At 42.1% G+C, this 22,228-nt stretch overlaps 2 protein-coding genes across 2 annotated transcripts; both read left to right on the top strand.

The window, feature by feature from the left end:
• The first annotated feature begins 8,478 nt into the window (after positions 1 to 8,478).
• LOC140349357 (carbonic anhydrase 12-like) lies at positions 8,479 to 13,842 on the top strand. The gene is given in 10 exon segments (XM_072435660.1): positions 8,479 to 8,539; positions 8,658 to 8,672; positions 9,442 to 9,595; positions 9,597 to 9,619; positions 10,706 to 10,848; positions 12,315 to 12,410; positions 12,725 to 12,788; positions 12,859 to 13,016; positions 13,091 to 13,217; positions 13,667 to 13,842. Coding segments are annotated over 10 exon segments (864 nt in total). The 3' UTR covers positions 13,690 to 13,842.
• Positions 13,843 to 15,687: 1,845 nt separating this feature from the next.
• On the top strand, positions 15,688 to 21,186 carry LOC140349550 (carbonic anhydrase 12-like). Its single transcript, XM_072435928.1, has 9 exons — positions 15,688 to 15,785; positions 15,905 to 15,919; positions 16,200 to 16,379; positions 17,678 to 17,820; positions 18,808 to 18,903; positions 19,218 to 19,281; positions 19,352 to 19,509; positions 19,584 to 19,710; positions 20,160 to 21,186. Exons 1-9 carry the CDS (start codon positions 15,725 to 15,727, stop codon positions 20,795 to 20,797), a joined length of 1,482 nt encoding a protein of 493 aa, XP_072292029.1. The 5' UTR covers positions 15,688 to 15,724; the 3' UTR covers positions 20,798 to 21,186.
• The last annotated feature ends 1,042 nt before the right edge of the window (positions 21,187 to 22,228 follow it).

Here is a 22,228-nt window from a genome sequence, read left to right on the forward strand (position 1 = left end):
AGGGGGGGCGAAGGCTTTTATCGCAGCGCAGTTTAATTATTATCATTATTATTAGGCCCGAGCGCCACAAGCTGGCGAGAGGCCTATTAGTCTCGTAAGGCCGTGCGAAGCACGGCTGCGAAAGTGCGCACGTAGTGCGCACGAAATCGAGCGCGAAGCGCTCGCCCACTTCCAAACACTCACTAACGCACTCCTCCACTCATGCACGCCCCGTGCATGCTAATTAGTTGTAGGAAAATGGGACATTACCGTTGTAAACGGGCAAAGCCCGTGCAAAAGTTTGCACTAAACGAGCACTTTACATTGGGATGACGACCGCTTCGCGGTCGTCATCCCCATATAAAGCACTCATTTGCGCTAAGTAGCTCACGAATACGTTCCCCATCTCTTGCATGCTCCGTGCATATAAGCACTCAAAATTATCGAAAGTACCCGTCAGTGACCAGGGACCCACACCATGAGGTAGTAAAGCGCGAGCGCTTTCCGAAAATGTATAGTTTATGATATTTGAAAAATGGGAAACATTGTTTTCGCATCGGAATATTTAGGCCCGAGCCCCAGCAGGGCGGAGGGCCTATTGCTCCCGCAACGCTGCCGAAGGCAGCGTTGCAACTGTCTGACCAAACATGCGGGCGCAGCCCGCATGTTTGGTACCCCGTCGCCCCTGGCAAGTACAGTGAACTAGCCCATGCCGAAGGCATGGATTATGCATACTTACTCCTGCTATGACAGAAATAGTCAACAATTAGTGAATGGGCGTAGCCCATTCACTAATTGTTGACAACAGCAGCGCGAAGCGCTGCATTCCTCCAAAAACCCTCCTGGCATCGTCCCGTACGCGAGAGTCCATGCCGCAGGCATGGGCCATGCTTGTATCTGCTCAAATCAATGGAAGTCTATGGGGAGTGGGCGGGGCATCCCGGCGGAATAGGGAGTGACGAGCGCGTAAGCGCTCGTAATGATGATTCCACCCCATGGCGGCATCGGGAAGGCTTAGAGCTTTCAAACGATGTATCATTTGTTGTTATAGTGGAAACGGCTATATTGTTTTTGCTAAAAATATTATTATTATTAGGCCCGAGCGCCACAAGCTGGCGAGAGGCCTATTAATCTCGTAAGGCCGTGCGAAGCACGGCTGCAAAAGTGCGCACGTAGTGCGCACGAAATCGAGCGCGAAGCGCTCGCCCACTTCCAAACACTCACTAACGCACTCCTTCACTCATGCACGCCCCGTGCATACTAATTAGTAGTAGGAAAATGGAACATTACCGTTGTAAACGGGCGAAGCCCGTGCAAAAGTGCGCACTAAACGAGCACTTTACATTGGGATGACGACTCATTTGCGCTAAGTAGCTCACGAATACGTTCCCCATCTCTTGCATGTTCCGTGCATATAAGCATGTAATGCAAAAATTGAACATTATTACTGTATAGAGGGCCAAAAACACAAAGTGGGCGGAGCCCACTCAAAATTATCGAAAGTACCCGTCAGTGACCAGGGACCCACACCATGAGGTAGGAAAGCGCGAGCGCTTTCCGAAAATGTATAGTTTATGATATTTGAAAAATGGGAAACATTGTTTTCGCATCGGAATATTATTCTTTCTTTCTTTCTTTCTTTCTTTCTTCTTCTCGGGACCAACCCCCCTATTTTTCACCCAGTGAACATTGACGAAAAGTCACAAAAATTTGCACACCTCTAAAAATCGTGCCTCTCTACATTCTGGCTATTTCCCTTTTCTAAAATAAAAAAAATTGGCGCGTCAGCGCCACCAAATGTACCAAAAATGCATTGAGAGATGGGAAATGACCCAAAAAAAATCTGATCGTAGAATCATGAAATTTGGCGCAGAGGTAGATGGTGACAAGAGAAGTAAAAAATATTATTACGGCAATGCCGTCCGCCCAACCAAATGTCGGCCATATTGCTTCAAAAATGGCTAAACATGACTTCGGAGTTTTTCCAAACGTCGTACTTTTACGAACTCCTCCCAGGGCGTTGGCCCTAAAAAGCTGAAATTTGGTGAAAATGCTACTGAGGAGTGGGACATCAAAAGTTATCCAAATTACATTGATACCTCTCACGGTCTCTGAGCGGCGAAGCCGCAAACTGTAGCTAGAATTTCAGAAATCTCCCATATTTAAAATTTCTGCCGTTTGCGCAGATAAAGTCCGAATTGCGTCAAATTAGAATCAGTTGTTAAACTCTTTGCCCTAAACCTACTTGAAGTGAAATAAATTCATTTGGCGCCACAGCGCCCCCTACAGATTTTATATGGAGGTTAAATGTTTAGTTTTGCGAAATTATATGAAATTTGACACACAACTCAATTTTAGCATCCCCATCAAAAAAGTCAATGACTCATGTCATAATTGTTATGGCGTTGCCGTAACGATGACCGAAACCTTTCATGTTTACACTTTAGACTTTCACAAACTCCTCCCAGGGCGTCAGCCCTATTAACCTGAAATTTGGTGAGACTCATCTTCAAGACCATCAAAAGTTATCCACATTTTCATTCAAAGAGTCACGGTGTCTGTGCGGCAAAGCCGCACATTTTGCCAAGAATTCAAAATAAAATAGCTTTTTGATGGTAAAACAAAGGGGAGAAGATGTGACAGCGTCACAGATTCAGCAGTAGGCGTAATAAAAGGACAATTGGGGCTCCTCTTGCGGCGTGGCGGCGGCGTGGCGGCGGCGTGGCGGCGGCGTGGCGGCGGCGTGGCGAGGGCCGATCATTGCCGCTTGCGGCTATATTTATTATTTTTCTTGTTCTTCATCGCTTTGAACTCTAATTTGACCCCCTGAACATGCTCAAAAACTCACCAAACTTTGCCCAAAATTCAGAATCGGCGAAAAATTTAATTTTTTCTGGGCCATTTTTTTTTTTGTTAAAAAATGGCGCGACAGCGCCACCGACAAAAGTCAAAATACATTGCGCCTATGGGAGACGCCCCGAGGTCAACTTTGACGTAAAGCTACGAAATTCGGGACACGCATTCCTCTCGTGAGGACAAACAAAAAAAATCATTGTAGCCACGCCCCCAGACTTACCCTATGGCCGCCATCTTCCTTTGAAAATGAAAACACGCTGTGTTAGCCATTTTGTTCACGTCAAACTTTGACGAACTCCTCCTAGGGCGTTTTGCCCACCAACTTCAAAATCGGCGTACGTTCTCTGGACAAGTGGGGCATCTAAAGTTATCCAATTTTTTGAGATACCTTTTACGGTCTGTGTGCGGCGCAGCCGCAAAGTTGGACAACTTATTTTGGAATATTGCAGATCTAAAAATTGCTCCAATTTGATCAAAACCAGTCCGATTAGGACCAAATTTGAATCAGTTGTTAAACTTTCTAGTTTGGACCAGTTTAGGCTGACAAAATTGAAATGGGCGCGATAGCGCCCCCTACAGAGTGACCTTTAAATTAACATTGAAGGTCAAAAATTTGTTTTACCAAAATTTTCTAAACTTTACCCAAAATTCTATTTTGGCGTCCCGATCAAAAAAGCCAATCAGACAAATGCCTTAATTTTTACGGCGTAGTCGTAGCGATGACATAAATCTCCCATGTTATCCCTATGGGAAAACCGCTAAATCTCTCGAATATCCACATTTTTCTGTTTCAAACTTTGACGAACTCCTCCTAGTGCGTTTTGCCCACCGACCTCAAAATCGGTGTACGTCCTCTAGACAAGTGGGGCATCTAAAGTTATCCAAATTTTAAGGATAGCTTTTAAGGTCTCTGTGCGACGGAGCCTCAAACGTTTCCCAGAATTCTGACTATTTGGCCTTCAGAGTGGCCTATAAACAATAGAGTTTTTCCAAATGACATGATATTTTGCACAAAATTCTAATTTGCCATCCTGATCATAAAAGTATGAGAGACAAAGTCATATTTTGTACAGCGTAACCGTAGCCATGACAGAAATATCCCATGTTATCCTTATGGGAAAATCGCGAAATCCCTCAAATCACCACATTTTTACGCTTCACACTTTAACAAACTCCTCCTAGGGCGATTGTCCGATCAAACTCATATTTAGGGAAAATCATCTATGCAAGCGGGGCATCAAAAGCTATCCATATTTTTATTCTAAGTGCTACGGTCTCTGTGTGGCGGACCCGCAAATATATGTCAGAAATGGGAAAACAGCGAAATCTCTAAAATGACCACATTTTTACGCTTCACACTTTAACAAACTCCTCCTAGGGCGATAGCTCGATCAAGTTCATATTTGGGGGAAATCATCTACACAAGGGAAGCATCAAAAGTTAGTCATATTTGGATTCTAAGTGCTACGGTCTCTGTGCCGTGGAGCTGCAAATATACTGTCACAAATGGGAAAAACGCTAAATCTATGAAATGTTCAAATTTATGCTTCACACTTTAACAAACTCCTCCGTGGGCAATAGCTCAATCAAGTTTTACTTTGGGAAATATCATCTACACAAGCGGGGCATCAAAAGTTATCCATATTTATATTCTAAGTGCTACGGTCTCTGTGCGGCGGAGCAGCACATTTGACTGACACTTGTGTTCATTTGCACTGGATTGGTCATGTCCAATGTGTCTCCGTCTGTCAACTTCTTTTTTAATTCAACACAATAAGGGCGCCATCTTTATCAAGTCGAAAGCGCAGAGTCGGAAGGCCGGCGGCCCGCGAGGGCCGTTGGATGCCGCTTGCGGCTTTAATTTTTCTTGTTCTTCATCGCTTTGAACTCTAATTTGACCCCCTGAACATGCTCAAAAACTCACCAAACTTTGCCCAAAATTCAGAATCGGCGAAAAATTTAATTTTTTCTGGGCCATTTTTTTTTTCGTTAAAAAATGGCGCGACAGCGCCACCGACAAAAGTCAAAATACATTGCGCCTATGGGAGACGCCCCGAGGTCAACTTTGACGTAAAGCTACGAAATTCGGGACACGCATTCCTCTCGTGAGGACAAACAAAAAAAAATCATTGTAGCCACGCCCCCAGACTTACCCTATGGCCGCCATCTTCCTTTGAAAATGAAAACACGCTGTGTTAGCCATTTTGTTCACGTCAAACTTTGACGAACTCCTCCTAGGGCGTTTTGCCCACCAACTTCAAAATCAGCGTACGTCCTCTGGACAAGTGGGGCATCTAAAGTTATCCAATTTTTTGAGATACCTTTTACGGTCTGTGTGCGGCGCAGCCGCAAAGTTGGACAACTTATTTTGGAATATTGCAGATCTAAAAATTGCTCCCATTTGATCAAAACCAGTCCGATTAGGACCAAATTTGAATCAGTTGTTAAACTTTCTAGTTTGGACCAGTTTAGGCTGACAAAATTGAAATGGGCGCGATAGCGCCCCCTACAGAGTGACCTTTAAATTAACATTGAAGGTCAAAAATTAGTTTTACCAAAATTTTCTAAACTTTACCCAAAATTCTATTTTGGCGTCTCGATCAAAAAAGCCAATCAGACAAATGCCTTAATTTTTACGGCGTAGTCGTAGCGATGACATAAATCTCCCATGTTATCCCTATGGGAAAACCGCTAAATCTCTCGAATATCCACATTTTTCTGTTTCAAACTTTGACGAACTCCTCCTAGTGCGTTTTGCCCACCGACCTCAAAATCGGTGTACGTCCTCTAGACAAGTGGGGCATCTAAAGTTATCCAAATTTTAAGGATAGCTTTTAAGGTCTCTGTGCGACGGAGCCTCAAACGTTTCCCAGAATTCTGACTATTTGGCCTTCAGAGTGGCCTATAAACAATAGAGTTTTTCCAAATGACATGATATTTTGCACAAAATTCTAATTTGCCATCCTGATCATAAAAGTATGAGAGACAAAGTCATATTTTGTACGGCGTAACCGTAGCCATGACAGAAATATCCCATGTTATCCTTATGGGAAAATCGCGAAATCCCTCAAATCACCACATTTTTACGCTTCACGCTTTAACAAACTCCTCCTAGGGCGATTGTCCGATTAAACTCATATTTAGGGAAAATCATCTATACAAGCGGGGCATCAAAAGCTATCCATATTTTTATTCTAAGTGCTACGGTCTCTGTGTGGCGGACCCGCAAATATATGTCAGAAATGGGAAAACAGCGAAATCTCTAAAATGACCACATTTTTACTCTTCACACTTTAACAAACTCCTCCTAGGGCGATTGCCCGATCAAGCTCATATTTGGGGGAAATCATCTACACAAGGGAAGCATCAAAAGTTAGTCATATTTTGATTTTAAGTGGTACGGTCTCTGTGCCGTGGAGCTGCAAATATACTGTCACAAATGGGAAAAACGCTAAATCTATTAAATGTTCACATTTACGCTTCACACTTTAACAAACTCCTCCGTGGGCAATAGCGCGATCAAGTTTAACTTTGGGAAATATCATCTACGCAAGCGGGGCATCAAAAGTTATCCATATTTATATTCTAAGTGCTACGGTCTCTGTGCGGCGGAGCAGCAAATTTGACTGACACTTGTGTTCATTTGCACTGGATTGGCCATGTCAATTGTGTCGCCGTCTGTCAAGTTCTTTTTGTTCAACACACAATAAGGGCGCCATCTTTATCAAGTCGAAAGCGCAGAGTCGGAAGGCCGGCGGCCCGCGAGGGCCGTTGGATGCCGCTTGCGGCTTTAATATTCTTTCTTCTTCTTCTCGGGACCAACCCCCCCATTTTTCACCCAGTGAACATTGACGAAAAGTCACAAAAATTTGCACACCTCTAAAAATCGTGCCTCTCTACATTCTGGCTATTTCCCTTTTCTAAAATAAAAAAAATTGGCACGTCAGCGCCCCCAAATGTACCAAAAATGCATTGAGGGATGGGAAATGACCCAAAAAAAATCTGATCGTAGAATCATGAAATTTGGCGCAGAGGTAGACGGTGACAAGAGAAGTAAAAAATATTATTACGGCAACGCCGTCTGCCCAACCAAATGTCGGCCATATTGTTTCAAAAATGGCTAAACATGACTTCGGAGTTTTTCCAAACGTCGTACTTTTACGAACTCCTCCCAGGGCGTTGGCCCTAAAAAGCTGAAATTTGGTGAAAATGCTACTGAGGAGTGGGACATCAAAAGTTATCCAAATTACATTGATACCTCTCACGGTCTCTGTGCGGCGAAGCCGCAAACTGTAGCTAGAATTTCAGAAATCTCCCATATGTAAAATTTCTGCCGTTTGCGCAGATAAAGTCCGAATTGCGTCAAATTAGAATCAGTTGTTAAACTCTTTGCCCTAAACCTACTTGAAGTGAAATAAATTTATTTGGCGCCACAGCGCCCCCTACAGATTTTATATGGAGGTTGAATGTTTAGTTTTGCGAAATTATCTGAAATTTGACACACAACTCAATTTTGGCATCCCCATCAAAAAAGTCAGTGAGACCCATGTCATAATTGTTATGGCGTTGCCGTAGCGATGACCAAAACCTCCCATGTTATTCCAATGGGGAAATCGCCAGAACATGTTTACACTTTAGAGTTTCACAAACTCCTCCCAGGGCGTTAGCCCTATTAACCTGAAATTTGGTGAGACGCATCTTCAGTGGTGGACCATCAAAAGGTATCCACATTTTTATTCAAAGAGTCACGGTGTCTGTGCGGCAAAGCCGCACATTTTGCCAAGAATTCAAAATAAAATTGCTTTTTGATGGTAAAACAAAGGGGAGAAGATGTGACAGCGTCACAGATTCAGCAGTAGGCGTAATAAAAGGACAATTGGGGCGCGTTAGCGCCCCCTCCTCTTGCGGCGTGGCGGCGGCGTAGCGAGGGCCGATCATTGCCGCTTGCGGCTATATTTATCATTATTATCTATGTCTTATTAATAAACAATAAAATGGCTTTTAATATATATATTTTTTAACATAAACAATTTAGACCTATAATTATTACAATTTCCCCTCAAAAAATGGTCTTTCACAGTACAAATCTCATTACCTCTTCGGATGCACATCTCAAATCTGCCTCATCACTTCTCTGCGGCTCAGGTCCACTTCCACTGGGGCTCTGCCAGTCGACCCCTGGGATCTGAACACATGGTCAACAATAAACAATGTGCAGGAGAAGTAAGTCATACATTCATTTATAAACCACTCAAGGTTTATTTTTAATTAAAGACAACATTCTTCTGCAAGAGCCTCATTGCTCGTTGTTTATGACTATTGTTTCATCACCAGTTTTCAAAAAGAGAGGGATGTTTTCAGGCTGACACTGGTCAAAGAGCTGCCTCTGCTTTTGGTTGTTGTTTTTGTTCACGAGGATCAGGATGCAAAGTTATAGCGATGAGCTTGTTCCAAATTAGGCTGCGTTTTTTCTTGTAACTGATGATACATACTTTTTTATGTATGTATATATACATATATTGGCACCGGAGGCACGTTTTGTTGACGTAAAAAGCACGTCACTCCTTAAACAGCGCGGCTGAATATAAGCGGGTTCACAGCTGTAGTCCTCACACCCGGCTCACGGATCCTCACACCGGAGACATGCAGCTGCAGCGGGGCTTCACTTCTGTAATGCTCCTGAGCACAGCGTCTCTGCAGCATGGTAAACATCATATTTGTCAAAAGTTACGGTTTTATCAGGTTTTTACTCAAAACTTTGTGAGTATTCAAGTTATTCAAAAATAAAATGGTGATGACAAATCTTTTGTTTTTTGTTTCAGCTTGGACCTACTCTGGTGAGTCTCTGCAAATGTTTTTCTTCCATCTATTACAGCCTTTTTTCTAACTACAAAGTGTAACTCTTGATGGGATGTGCTTCTGTCACTCTTTTTATTCAATGTGTAAATGTAACTTTATTAAAGCAGGTTCATAGGCAAATTCTCTATTAGACTGGATGGTATGACAGAAACAGGTTTCACAATGTATTCCCTCATATTGATTGTATGAAAAAGTAATTAAAAAAAAATCTTTCATCCATTTTCTTCCGCTTTCTTCTGAGCCGGGTCGCGGAGGCAGCAGTCTGAGCAGGGAGGTCCAGACATGCCCCTGTGTCCTGGGTCTTCCTCAGGGCCTCTTCCCGGTGGGACATGCCCAGATCACCTCCCCAGCGAGGCTCTAGAACAGATGCCTGAGCCACCTCCGCTAGCTCCACTCCTCCACATGGAGGAGCAGCGGCTCTACTCTGAGCTCCTCCCGTGTGACTGAGCTCTGTGACTGAGGAAACTTATTTTGACCCCTTATATCCGCGATCTTGTCCTTTCGGTCATTACCCCAAGCTCATGACCATAGATGAGGGTAGGAACATAGATTGTGTGGTAAATCGAGAGCTTTGCCTTTCAACTCAGCTCCTTCTTTAGCACATTGTCAGCTCTAATTTAAAACAATTGAAGTAATTTAATAAAGAAAATGTATTCAAATTAAATTTGAACTTGATTTCCTGTGCAGCTTTAAGTCATATCACTTAAATGGTAACTTTCTCAAACCTCTTTGCATTTGTCTGTAAAGGACCAGAGGGGGAGCAGCATTGGTCCGAACACTTACCATACTGTGGAGGAGCGTTCCAGTCGCCCATCCACATCAGATCTGACCTGCTCCGCTTTGACCCTTCGCTCGGCCCTATCGTCCTGAAGAAATACAACCTGTCCCCGAATGAGCAGCTGACTGGGCAACAATGGACATTCTGGTGAGGCGAGATTTGTATTTCACTGAATAACTTTCTGCCAAAATTGTAGCTGCATGCATATTTTCCATAGGTTTATACCTGTATCATTAATTTGGAAATAACAATAGTTCAACACTGGAGTGAAAATAAATATGTTACTTTTACCACAATCAGACGGTCTTTATGCTGATTTTAAAAAAAGATGTATGTGTTTTTTCACTTGGGATTTAAATTATAGGTCGACTTTCTGAAAATGACTAGTGGATCATCCCTCAGTTTACCACAGCAATTATTCCCAAACACTCTCTTATTACAGAGCCCTCATTGTGACCCAAAAGGTAAAGTCCTACTAGTCTGGGTAATCTGGGGAAAGATTAGTCGACGGGTTTGAAACTAATATACGTCTCTGTGCAGCAAGAGTGACGAGCACAAATAACACTGCACGGATAATAAGACATTTGTGATTGTAGGTGACTTTTGAAGGAGTGTCTACAGAGCCGCGAAACTGCCATGTTATTTTTTGCCGCGGCTCCTGAAACTGCTGGGCTATTTGACCGCGCCGGGTTAGGTCTTGGGGTTAGGGTTAAGGTTAGGGTTGAGGTTAAGGTTAGGGTCAGGGTTAGGGCTAGCTATGAGGCTATATGGCCGTGCCGCGGCTCCCGAAACTGCTGGGCTATTTAACCGCGCCGCGGCACTGAAGCCACGGCCGACTTTTGAAGCTTAAGGATTAAGAGTTAATTCACTTTTTTGGATTCTCGTGAACATAGGACTGGGCACTTAGGGCACTGGGTATTTATGTTTAGTTTATGTCCACTTGTGTGGTTTGTTGTGTCTGTTTTCTTTTTTGGTCTCCGTTTGTTCTGTTTTGTTATTTTTGTTTATAAAGATTTAAAAAAAAAAATTGCACAGCCCTTCCTGAAAGTTTTTTACAGAAATGTTTGTTTTATGCTATTTATTTAAGTGTTTTCTTATGTTTTCAGTCCACAAGCACGCACACACACACACACACGCACGCACGCACACACACACACACACACACACACACACACGCACGCACACACACACACACACACACGATATCAGCCTAAAATAAACTCCTTTTCACAGTACAAATCTCATTACCTCTTCGGATGCACATCTCAAATCTGCCTCATCACTTCTCTGCGGCTCAGGTCCACTTCCACTGGGGCTCTGCCAGTCGACCCCTGGGATCTGAACACATGGTCAACAATAAACAATATGCAGGAGAAGTAAGTCATACATTCATTTATAAACCACTCAAGGCTTATTTTTAATTAAAGACAACATTCTTCTGCAAGAGCCTCATTGCTCGTTGTTTATGATGATTGTTTCATCACCAGTTTTCAAAAAGAGAGGGATGTTTTCAGGCTGACACTGGTCAAAGAGCTGCCTCTGCTTTTGGTTGAGTGTAGCTCTGACTCTGACAGACGAGACAGACATTTAGACACAGAGACTTGCTTACGACGCGCTCTTCTTCTTCAGTCAAACGCTTGCCTAGAACAATAACTCTACATTGATAGTGACATGTTGAGAAAGTTATAAAATGGGAATATGACTCAATAAAATTGACTTTGATATTATTGTATAAAAACAATCTGAGGATAGTATTGTATATTGGAGTTGTTTATTTAGAATGGCAATTCCTTTGTCTGAGCTGACAGCGAGACCGCACGTCTCTGAGTGTTGTGGTTTTGGGATTCAAGTAAGATACTGTTATATACTGTTATACACTGGTCTCCACCACCTCTGAAAGGCGTGGCCGTCTGCTGGCACAGCTCTGTAAGCACTTTTTACACACTTTATTTGCTGCTTCTTCCTTGATACTCAAATGAAATTCAATAAAGTTGTAATTGTACAAATGTAATGTCTTGACATGGAAGAAGGACTCCTTCAGTGTCTCTGGTGCAGCTGTAGAAACAACATGAGAGCCGCCTGTGGTCTGACCTGCGTCTCCACGGACACGTCAGAAACAGGGCTCTTCTTGTCGTGGCAAAAATCTCTCGATAAGACAAAGAAGCAAGTTGTCTCGTTTCAAAAGTAAACTGTTTAATCTTGTGGCTGAATCAGAAAGAAACTCGCGTGGACTCGGCCATTCTCATCGTAGGCCGAGTCCACGCGTCTGTCTCTTCCCTGCTTCCCAAACTGTGTGTCTCCCAAATCCTCCCGTCCCACGTCTGTCCCCTGCCTTAAATCACAGATGGTCACATGACCACACACACACAGAAGGAGCAAATGGGACATCAAAGAAACAGTGGTTTCAGGAAGGAGACAGTACATAACATTTGCATTAATTCAATTCACATGTCTTGCCTAGTGTGAAACATAACGTGGGACTTCCAAGCCACTCCAGGAGGTCCGGACATGTAAATTTCCAGGCCAAAAGGGGTTGTCAGGCTGTTAGAACTAAATCTGATTAGAAATAGGATTGAAAGTTAAAAAGTAAAGGGCTAGATTATATTTTTTCCACAACATTCTCCAGCGTCTCTAGAGGGTCAAGCCACAGTTCTTGATGACATGTTTTCCTGCTGCTGCTGCTGGATGATGGGACATTTCCTCTCCTACTGAGTGTGATGCATATCACTACATGTATCAAAGCATCAACAGCATGTCAAGCTTTTGCATAAAGAAAACTAAACAGGTGGTGAAACAAATGCCTGAGGTTGTTCTGATGATAAGATGCTTTGCTTTCATACAGATGCATGTGGTGCACTTCAATTCAGACAAGTATCAAAACTTGTCTGTGGCTGCGGATAAATCCGATGGACTGGCTGTGCTGGGGGTCTTTATTGAGGTGAGAAACAAGAACTCAAGCTGTTCGATGCAGCCCAATATTTATGTTTTCATTAAAGCAGAGTTTACATTGAGGTCATTATGGAAACTACTCATTCTGACATGATGTTCTGATTAAGCAGCTTGAATCCCTGTGTGCAAGGCCCTTCTGTACTAAAGCCTTTAGACCCATGGCTCTTTAAGTGTGGTACATGTGTATATGAGGTTCTCCGCAGTGTTTACAATCAATTATTGGTCAGGTTGAAAGAAACTTACTGAGAACCTGCAGAAGAGCAAGATCTAAAGACCATATTTTGTCACGTGTTTCTTTTACAGATTGGTGAATTCAATCCAGCCTTTGATCAGTTCCTGAAATTCCTCAAAGGTATCAAATACAAAGGTGCGTGGACTTTATCTCATATTCGTGTTCGATACTTATTACTTATTTTGTTAATTGTGTTTTCCTTCAGGTCAGAAAGTGCAGATCTCTGGTTTTAACGTTAAAGATCTGTTTCCTGCACGTCTGGATGAGTATTATCGCTATGATGGCTCTCTGACCACCCCTCCGTGTTACCCGAGTGTACTGTGGACTGTGTTCAGAAATCCTGTGACCATCTCTCGCTCTCAGGTGGATTATGGGTTATTCAATAATGTTAATACAGGTTGTTGACGTAAAACTGTAATTGTGTCTTTATGTTTCAGTTTGAGTCCCTGGCCACATCGCTCTTCATGTCTCATGCTCAGGACTTGAACCCGTTGCCTATGAATGGGAACTTCAGGACAACGCAGCTGGTAGACAGTCGTGTGGTGCTGGTGTCCTTTAAAGAGGGTAAGTAGGGCCTCGCCCCAGGTCAAACCGTGACCCCTGCACCCTGCTTTAAAATAGTCAAATCACAGGTTTGGAGCGTGCCGCTCGTGCATGGCTGTCACCCTGACATCTCTGTACTCTCTCAACTGTTTGTGGTGGAGCTCTGTGGGGACTTTGTGCTTTGTCTGTCATCTCAGACATACTGATATGTTGTCTTCTGTGCATTTGCTGCATGCATTTCGATCCTACGAGGCCTATGAGGGTGAAGTGCATGTCCTTGTTTTTGCTGCTGAGCTTTCTTTCCATCATTTGGCTTTTCTAATGGCACCTTTCTGTGGACCCAGCTTCATGAAATCATGTCGCTTCTTTGGGTGCCACTAAGCTGACACAAGCTTGTGGAGTCTGTCAGCTCTGGGTGTGGAAACCACATATCCTTCTTGATGACTGTTTAACAGCTTTGTCTGCTGCAGGCAGAGGACTGCAAGCTGCATAAAGCACTCTCGGGTCAGAAGAAGACCTCTGCAGCAGTGAAGAAAAGAAACCCTTTGATGAACAATGGAAAACACGCCCAATCATTCCCAGGAATGTTGTGGCATTTCTCTTCTAACGATCATCAAGAAATAAAGTAAACAATAGAACAGAGTTGTCTTTTCTCAACAGTAACTGTTTGATTTTATTGTACAATCAGAATTAATATCTCCCTCGTGTGGATTCATGGGTCACTCTTGTGCAGAACCGATTCGTCCACACGTTTCTCTCGGGCCCGACACTGATCTTGTCCCCGCCAAGGGATTCACGTTCATCTTATAGTTTACAGGTCAAACAGGTGGTCACATGACCTACTTCAATAGAAACATTTACATTTCTGAAATGCAGGTTAACAGGCAGAGAGGCAAATGGTGCAGGTACAAGAAAACAAAGGATACAAAGGCCCCACGAAAGAGACAGTTGGTAACATTTGCTGTAAGTCAACATCTTACAATGTCCTGGGGTCCCCGGGACATCCTGGACACCCCAGAAGTGTAACTCTTCTCTGGCTCTCACAAACCCTTTTGTACATTATTAATAATCACAAGTATACATTTTCGGGCTTGTGTATAGTTTAGAGCAAAGTGAAACTGGGGTGGACCACCCAAGTACAGCCAATCAAAGCTCTGCTTTTAGCTCTTATTTCTGGGACATAAAATACTTTATTATTAGATTAGCAGCACTATAAGGAAAAACACAACATTTACTGTATTTACTGGCTATGTATAAAGTGTTGCATCTGATACAAAAGGCAATGTTTTTTTTTAATTCCAGACAAGAAAGTCTGACAACTGGTTAAAATTTGGGCATGTTTTGCACAAATGGGAGCAATTTTCTATATTTCAAAATTTGTTGTACAACTTTGTGGCTGCACCACACTTACATCGTATAAGATATCAACACATTTTGTATAACTTTTTAAGCGCCACTTCTCTAGATGATGTACAGCAGTTGCCAGAAAGGGCAACAGCGAAAAAGATTAATCAATGTTCATAGGAAATCAGCAAATCTCAAAAAATCCACTGTCTTTAGACCCTCCTTCTCAGGAAGGAAAACTACAAAACCTTTTGGGAGAAAGTAAAAACCTCAGGAGAACCACTGTGAAGGAGAGATCCTTCATTTTGCTTCCATTTGCAGATAGAATGTGGAGCCAGAACCACTCAGGAGGAGAGAGGGAGGTTCATCTAGAGTAGAGAGCGTTCCTCCAGGCAATTGAGGAGCATCCAGGTCTACAGGTCAGCATCAGGTCTGAAACAGCATCACTCCCAGAGAAGAAGGAGAAAAACATGTGAACAGCAATGAACAGACACAGGGGAACTAAATATTGAATATTGTTTATAGGAAAAGTAGTCAGAAGCAGAAGATAGTCCTCAAGCTGCCATACTTCCCCCAGCATAGTTGCTCCTAGGGCAGCAAAGCATATTTATCACCATGGAGACAAGCATATTTTTGAGCAGTAAGATATTGGTAATGAAATAAATTAAGGATTAATTCCATTGATGAAATTCATCTTGTCTTTTTTAATTATACTTTTGTTTTTTGTTTATAAAGACAAAAAATGGTCACAAAAGCCAGAGGACGGTGACAGATGGTCAAAGAATATATATATATATATATGACTGATTAATTTAATACCATAATGTGGAACATTCCGAGCATTCCAGCCTATCCTTCCTGGAACAGTTATAGTGCACTTTTGTTGTTGTTGTTGTTATATTATTCACTATGTGCATTTCCAGGGAACAGCAGGGGGCGCTAGGCACATGAACGAGAGTTCAGGATGCAAAGTTATAGCGATGAGCTTGTTCCAAATTAGGCTGCGTTTTTTCTTGTAACTGATGATACATACTTTTTTATGTATGTATATATACATATATTGGCACCGGAGGCACGTTTTGTTGACGTAAAAAGCACGTCACTCCTTAAACAGCGCGGCTGAATATAAGCGGGTTCACAGCTGTAGTCCTCACACCCGGCTCACGGATCCTCACACCGGAGACATGCAGCTGCAGCGGGGCTTCACTTCTGTAATGCTCCTGAGCACAGCGTCTCTGCAGCATGGTAAACATCATATTTGTCAAAAGTTACGGTTTTATCAGGTTTTTACTCAAAACTTTGTGAGTATTCAAGTTATTCAAAAATAAAATGGTGATGACAATATTTTTTGTTTTTTGTTTCAGCTTGGACCTACTCTGGTGAGTCTCTGCAAATGTTTTTCTTCCATCTATTACAGCCTTTTCTCTAACTACAAAGTGTAACTCTTGATGGGATATGCTTCTGTCACTCTTTTTATTCAATGTGTAAATGTAACTTTATTAAAGCAGGTTCATAGGCAAATTCTCTATTAGACTGGATGGTATGACAGAAACAGGTTTCACAATGTATTCCCTCATATTGATGGACTCTTTTTTTCACAATTTAATAAAAAGTCTGACATGGTAACTTTCTCAAACCTCTTTGCATTTGTCTGTAAAGGACCAGAGGGGGAGCAGCATTGGTCCGAACACTTCCCATACTGTGGAGGAGCGTTCCAGTCGCCCATCCACATCAGATCTGACCTGTTCCGCTTTGACCCTTCGCTCGGCCCTATCGTCCTGAAGAACTACAACCTGTCCCCGAATGAGCAGCTGACTCTGGGCAACAATGGACATTCTGGTGAGGCGAGATTTGTATTTCACTGAATAACTTTCTGCCAAAATTGTAGCTGCATGCATATTTTCCATAGGTTTATACCTGTATCATTAATTTGGAAATAACAATAGTTCAACACTGGAGTTTTACCACAATGAGACGGTCTTTATGTTGATAAAAAAAAAGCTATTGTTTTTTCGACTAGTCAAAGGGTTATTAATATTGTGCGTTGAGACTTTATATTACCAACTAAATAAAGGTTTTGGGATTGAGAATATTTACGTTTACATTTTATTACTGAGGAAAATCTGAAATAGTTTATTCTTTTTGCCATTTAGTTTTAATAAGGCCACTGTCTTAGTTTTAAAAAGGTCTTTTTGTGTATGTTTCAGAGCTTGTATCTAGTCCAGATGATGATCAAAATACAACTAGTCACAATTCGTTGATTAATCCTTCTAGCTCTATTTTACACTTTTGTGCAAGAGATACTTTAGTACAATGTTTTCCTTCTCTAAACACGTCCAAGAACCTGTTATTTTCCATCAACATAAACCAACAGAACAATATACTCAAGCGCATAAAGCTCATCCTTTTTTATTCAGAGAGAGCAGCCATTGAAAGGCCGGCAAATCAAAGCGAACATGAACAGAAGAATAGCCTGACAGAAATATGAATATGTGTTTTTTCACTTGGGATTTAAATTATAGGTCGACTTTCTGAAAATGACTAGTGGATCATCCCTCAGTTTACCACAGCAATTATTCCCAAACACTCTCTTATTACAGAGCCCTCATTGTGACCCAAAAGGTAAAGTCCTACTAGTCTGGGTAATCTGGGGAAAGATTAGTCGACGGGTTTGAAACTAATATACGTCTCTGTGCAGCAAGAGTGACGAGCACAAATAACACTGCACGGATAATAAGACATTTGTGATTGTAGGTGACTTTTGAAGCTCAGACTGGTGCTTATGTGTGTGTGACCATCTGGACGTCACTGCTGCAAATGCTGACACAGGGTTTCCTGCCCAAAGTTTGTTGCTCTGATGTGCGCTGCTCTCCTATGATTTTGACATCGATGGCAAATTGCAGTTTTAAATTATTCTGCTCAAGGAGTTTATTCACTTTTTTGGATTCTTGTGAACATAGGACTGGGCACTTGGATAAAAACTGCGTGAAGATGTTTTTCTTCTATAATTATTATCTATGTCTTATTAAGAAACAATAAAATGGCTTTTGATATATTTTAACATAAACAATAGAGGCCTATAATTACAATTTACCCCCAAAAAATGATCTTTGACTGAAATAAACTCCTTTTCACAGTACAAATCTCATTACCTCTTCGGATGCACATCTCAAATCTGCCTCATCACTTCTCTGCGGCTCAGGTCCACTTCCACTGGGGCTCTGCCAGTCGACCCCTGGGATCTGAACACATGGTCAACAATAAACAATATGCAGGAGAAGTAAGTCATACATTCATTTATAAACCACTCAAGGCTTATTTTTAATTAAAGACAACGTTCTTCTGCAAGAGCCTCATTGCTCGTTGTTTATGATGATTGTTTCATCACCAGTTTTCAAAAAGAGAGGGATGTTTTCAGGCTGACACTGGTCAAAGAGCTGCCTCTGCTTTTTATTGAGTGTAGCTCTGACTCTGACAGACGAGACAGACATTTAGACACAGAGACTTGCTTACGACGCGCTCTTCTTCTTCAGTCAAACGCTTGCCTAGAACAATAACTCTACATTGATAGTGACATGTTGAGAAAGTTATAAAATGGGAATATGACTCAATAAAATTGACTTTGATATTATTGTATAAAAACAATCTGAGGATAGTATTGTATATTGGAGTTGTTTATTTAGAATGGCAATTCCTTTGTCTGAGCTGACAGCGAGACCGCACGTCTCTGAGTGTTGTGGTTTTGGGATTCAAGTAAGATACTGTTATATACTGTTATACACTGGTCTCCACCACCTCTGAAAGGCGTGGCCGTCTGCTGGCACAGCTCTGTAAGCACAGCTCTGTAAGCACTTTTTACACACTTTATTTGCTGCTTCTTCCTTGATACTCAAATGAAATTCAATAAAGTTGTAATTGTACAAATGTAATGTCTTGACATGGAAGAAGGACTCCTTCAGTGTCTCTGGTGCAGCTGTAGAAACAACATGAGAGCCGCCTGTGGTCTGACCTGCGTCTCCACGGACACGTCAGAAACAGGGCTCTTCTCCAGCGTCTCTAGAGGGTCAAACCACAGTTCTTGATGACATGTTTTCCTGCTGCTGCTGCTGGATGATGGGACATTTCCTCTCCTACGGAGTGTGATGCATATCACTACATGTATCAAAGCATCAACAGCATGTCAAGCTTTTGCATAAAGAAAACTAAACAGGTGGTGAAACAAATGCCTGAGGTTGTTCTGATGATAAGATGCTTTGCTTTCATACAGATGCATGTGGTGCACTTCAATTCAGACAAGTATCAAAACTTGTCTGTGGCTGCGGATAAATCCGATGGACTGGCTGTGCTGGGGGTCTTTATTGAGGTGAGAAACAAGAACTCAAGCTGTTCGATGCAGCCCAATATTTATGTTTTCATTAAAGCAGAGTTTACATTGAGGTCATTATGGAAACTACTCATTCTGACATGATGTTCTGATTAAGCAGCTTGAATCCCTGTGTGCAAGGCCCTTCTGTACTAAAGCCTTTAGACCCATGGCTCTTTAAGTGTGGTACATGTGTATATGAGGTTCTCCGCAGTGTTTACAGTCAATTATTGGTCAGGTTGAAAGAAACGTACTGAGAACCTGCAGAAGAGCAAGATCTAAAGACCATATTTTGTCACGTGTTTCTTTTACAGATTGGTGAATTCAATCCAGCCTTTGATCAGTTCCTGAAATTCCTCAAAGGTATCAAATACAAAGGTGCGTGGACTTTATCTCATATTCGTGTTCGATACTTATTACTTATTTTGTTAATTGTGTTTTCCTTCAGGTCAGAAAGTGCAGATCTCTGGTTTTAACGTTAAAGATCTGTTTCCTGCACGTCTGGATGAGTATTATCGCTATGATGGCTCTCTGACCACCCCTCCGTGTTACCCGAGTGTACTGTGGACTGTGTTCAGAAATCCTGTGACCATCTCTCGCTCTCAGGTGGATTATGGGTTATTCAATAATGTTAATACAGGTTGTTGACGTAAAACTGTAATTGTGTCTTTATGTTTCAGTTTGAGTCCCTGGCCACATCGCTCTTCATGTCTCATGCTCAGGACTTGAACCCGTTGCCTATGAATGGGAACTTCAGGACAACGCAGCTGGTAGACAGTCGTGTGGTGCTGGTGTCCTTTAAAGAGGGTAAGTAGGGCCTCGCCCCAGGTCAAACCGTGACCCCTGCACCCTGCTTTAAAATAGTCAAATCACAGGTTTGGAGCGTGCCGCTCGTGCATGGCTGTCACCCTGACATCTCTGTACTCGCTCAACTGTTTGTGGTGGAGCTCTGTGGGGACTTTGTGCTTTGTCTGTCATCTCAGACATACTGATATGTTGTCTTCTGTGCATTTGCTGCATGCATTTCGATCCTACGAGGCCTATGAGGGTGAAGTGCATGTCCTTGTTTTTGCTGCTGAGCTTTCTTTCCATCATTTGGCTTTTCTAATGGCACCTTTCTGTGGACCCAGCTTCATGAAATCATGTCGCTTCTTTGGGTGCCACTAAGCTGACACAAGCTTGTGGAGTCTGTCAGCTCTGGGTGTGGAAACCACATATCCTTCTTGATGACTGTTTAACAGCTTTGTCTGCTGCAGGCAGAGGACTGCAAGCCCCCCTCATCACCCCTCGCTTCATGAGGGAGCACATTGTCCAGAAGCTGATGGTGGGAGACCTGGCTGACCTGGCAGATGCAGATGAAGGCCTCCACCAGCTTCTTGCCAGTGTCTCAAAGCCTCCAGGTGCCAACTGGAAAGAGCTGCAGGCTCAGAAAGGACCTAAAGCCAAAAAACACATGTTAAATTCTTCTCAATGGAAGAGCCAAAGCCGCTCTGTGGGAAAGAGGAGGCCAAAACAAAATGCGTTGTGCTATGTGTCTTTGGAGCACCAAGTGGTGAGTCGGCTGCACCAGGCTCATGCTGAGAATCGACTGGTCCAGGCTCTCGAAGACGAAGTGTTTCCTGAGCTAAACCTGTGGAGTTACTTGGAATGCAGGTCTGACCTGGCTCTTCTAACTATCAGACAGATTCTGAGTGAAAGGCCCACAGACGAGGCCTGGGAGTTGGACCAGTCTCTGAATAAAGCACTCTCGGGTCAGAAGAAGACCTCTGCAGCAGGGAAGAAAAGAAAACATGTGATGAACAATGGAAAACACGCCCCAACAATCATTCCCAGGAAACCCCCAAGTGAGGGTCACCCCCATCCCTGGCTCCAGCCCATGGAGTGGGAGGACTGAGAAGAATAACTACAGACTTTCATTTCTTGACCAAAAGACAAAATATTAATCCATAAGCTGCTTCTATCTGTGCTCAGGAATAATAATAATGACATGCTTAACTAGTATGAGTGCACATAATGTCCTGCTGCTGCGTACAGACTGAACACAAACATAGGAGCAGACTATATGTACCATTGTCTGCCAGTTCTGTGAGTAATTATACAGATCCGACTGTACCACGTTGCTACAGCTTATGAGTTACAAAGCATTCCTGCCTCTAAACATACTCTTCTCTACTGTTGTATTGTAGTTGCAAATGTCTCAATTGCAGACATTTGGAGAAAATGAAAAATAAAGATAAATGAGCAGTTGCATTTCTGTTCTGACCCAAGTCTCTAATGAGTAGAGTGTGAATGATGAACTGTAGTAATGTCTTCTCAATGTTCCTCTGCTTCTCTCTGCCTCAGACCCACACTTCTGGATGGAACCAGGTACGTGACATACATTTATTTCTACATTAACAACTATTTTTCCTAAAACTATTACAAACTATTGTCTGATTATTTATGTTAGCATTTAGTTTTCTGGAAAAGGCTTGTATATTTCACTAGTAATGGTTTAGAGTTTGAAAAGTCTAATATACAAATAACACAATCAGCAATGATCACATTTCAAACCAATAAGCACCTTTAATATTGTCTCCTAGACTTTTCAAAATGACTTTATGTCCCCTGCAGGTCTGTACATCCCTGTGTTCGTGGGTTCGGCTCTGGGACTTACCTTTATAGTCTTATGCTTGTGCCTTGTAAAGAGAAAAGGGTAAGTTTTATTCTTTATCCAGTTTTTTAAAGCAACTTTGAGTGTCCAAAAAGTGCATATAAGTTTGACGTATCATTATTTATTATCAACCAAGAAGTGACATTGTCAATCTTATTTTTGTGTTGTTGTTGTTTTTTTTCTTATATTTTGTTTTATTTTATTTTACATATACAGTACAACAAAGACAATAAACAGAAACAACAACAAGAAAAAAAAAAAAAAAAAAAAAGAATACATGAATAAAAGTTTGTATTCGTTCGTAAAACACCCCACATGCACACACGCATATAACACAAATCAATAACTAAATAAAAATACTCTAAACAAGAGTGAACAGAATGGCTCGTCATTGTCAGTGTTATATCAGGATATAATACCCTCATCAGTTTAATTTTCTTTCAAGAGTGCCATGATTTGACTCAGAGAGTCTGAGTGGTCACTGCCCAGATCTTGCAGAACAGAAGCTGTTTGTTCCATAGAAACAAGTTCCAAAAAGTCCTTCTGCCTGTTAACTATATCGAAACAATTTGGTTTCTTCACTTTCCAGTTTATTAGGATTAGCCGTTTAGCTGGAAGGAAGGCTAGGTCTAGTAAATATTGAATTTTTTTTGTGGTTGCTCCCTCTATTTG

This window comes from Eucyclogobius newberryi, unplaced genomic scaffold, assembly GCF_026437365.1.
Source record: "Eucyclogobius newberryi isolate DKJ021-1_F unplaced genomic scaffold, fEucNew1.0.hap1 SCAF_7, whole genome shotgun sequence".
Taxonomy (NCBI): Eukaryota; Metazoa; Chordata; class Actinopteri; order Gobiiformes; family Gobiidae; genus Eucyclogobius; species Eucyclogobius newberryi.

Coding starts and splice junctions, on each gene's coding strand:
- LOC140349550 (XM_072435928.1), top strand. CDS start 15,725: ATGCAGCTGCAGCGGGGCTTCACTTCTGTAATGCTCCTGAGCACAGCG. Junction 18,904..19,217: donor TGCTGGGGGTCTTTATTGAG/GTGAGAAACAAG, acceptor TTTCTTTTACAG/ATTGGTGAATTCAATCCAGC. Junction 19,711..20,159: donor GCTGGTGTCCTTTAAAGAGG/GTAAGTAGGGCC, acceptor TGTCTGCTGCAG/GCAGAGGACTGCAAGCCCCC.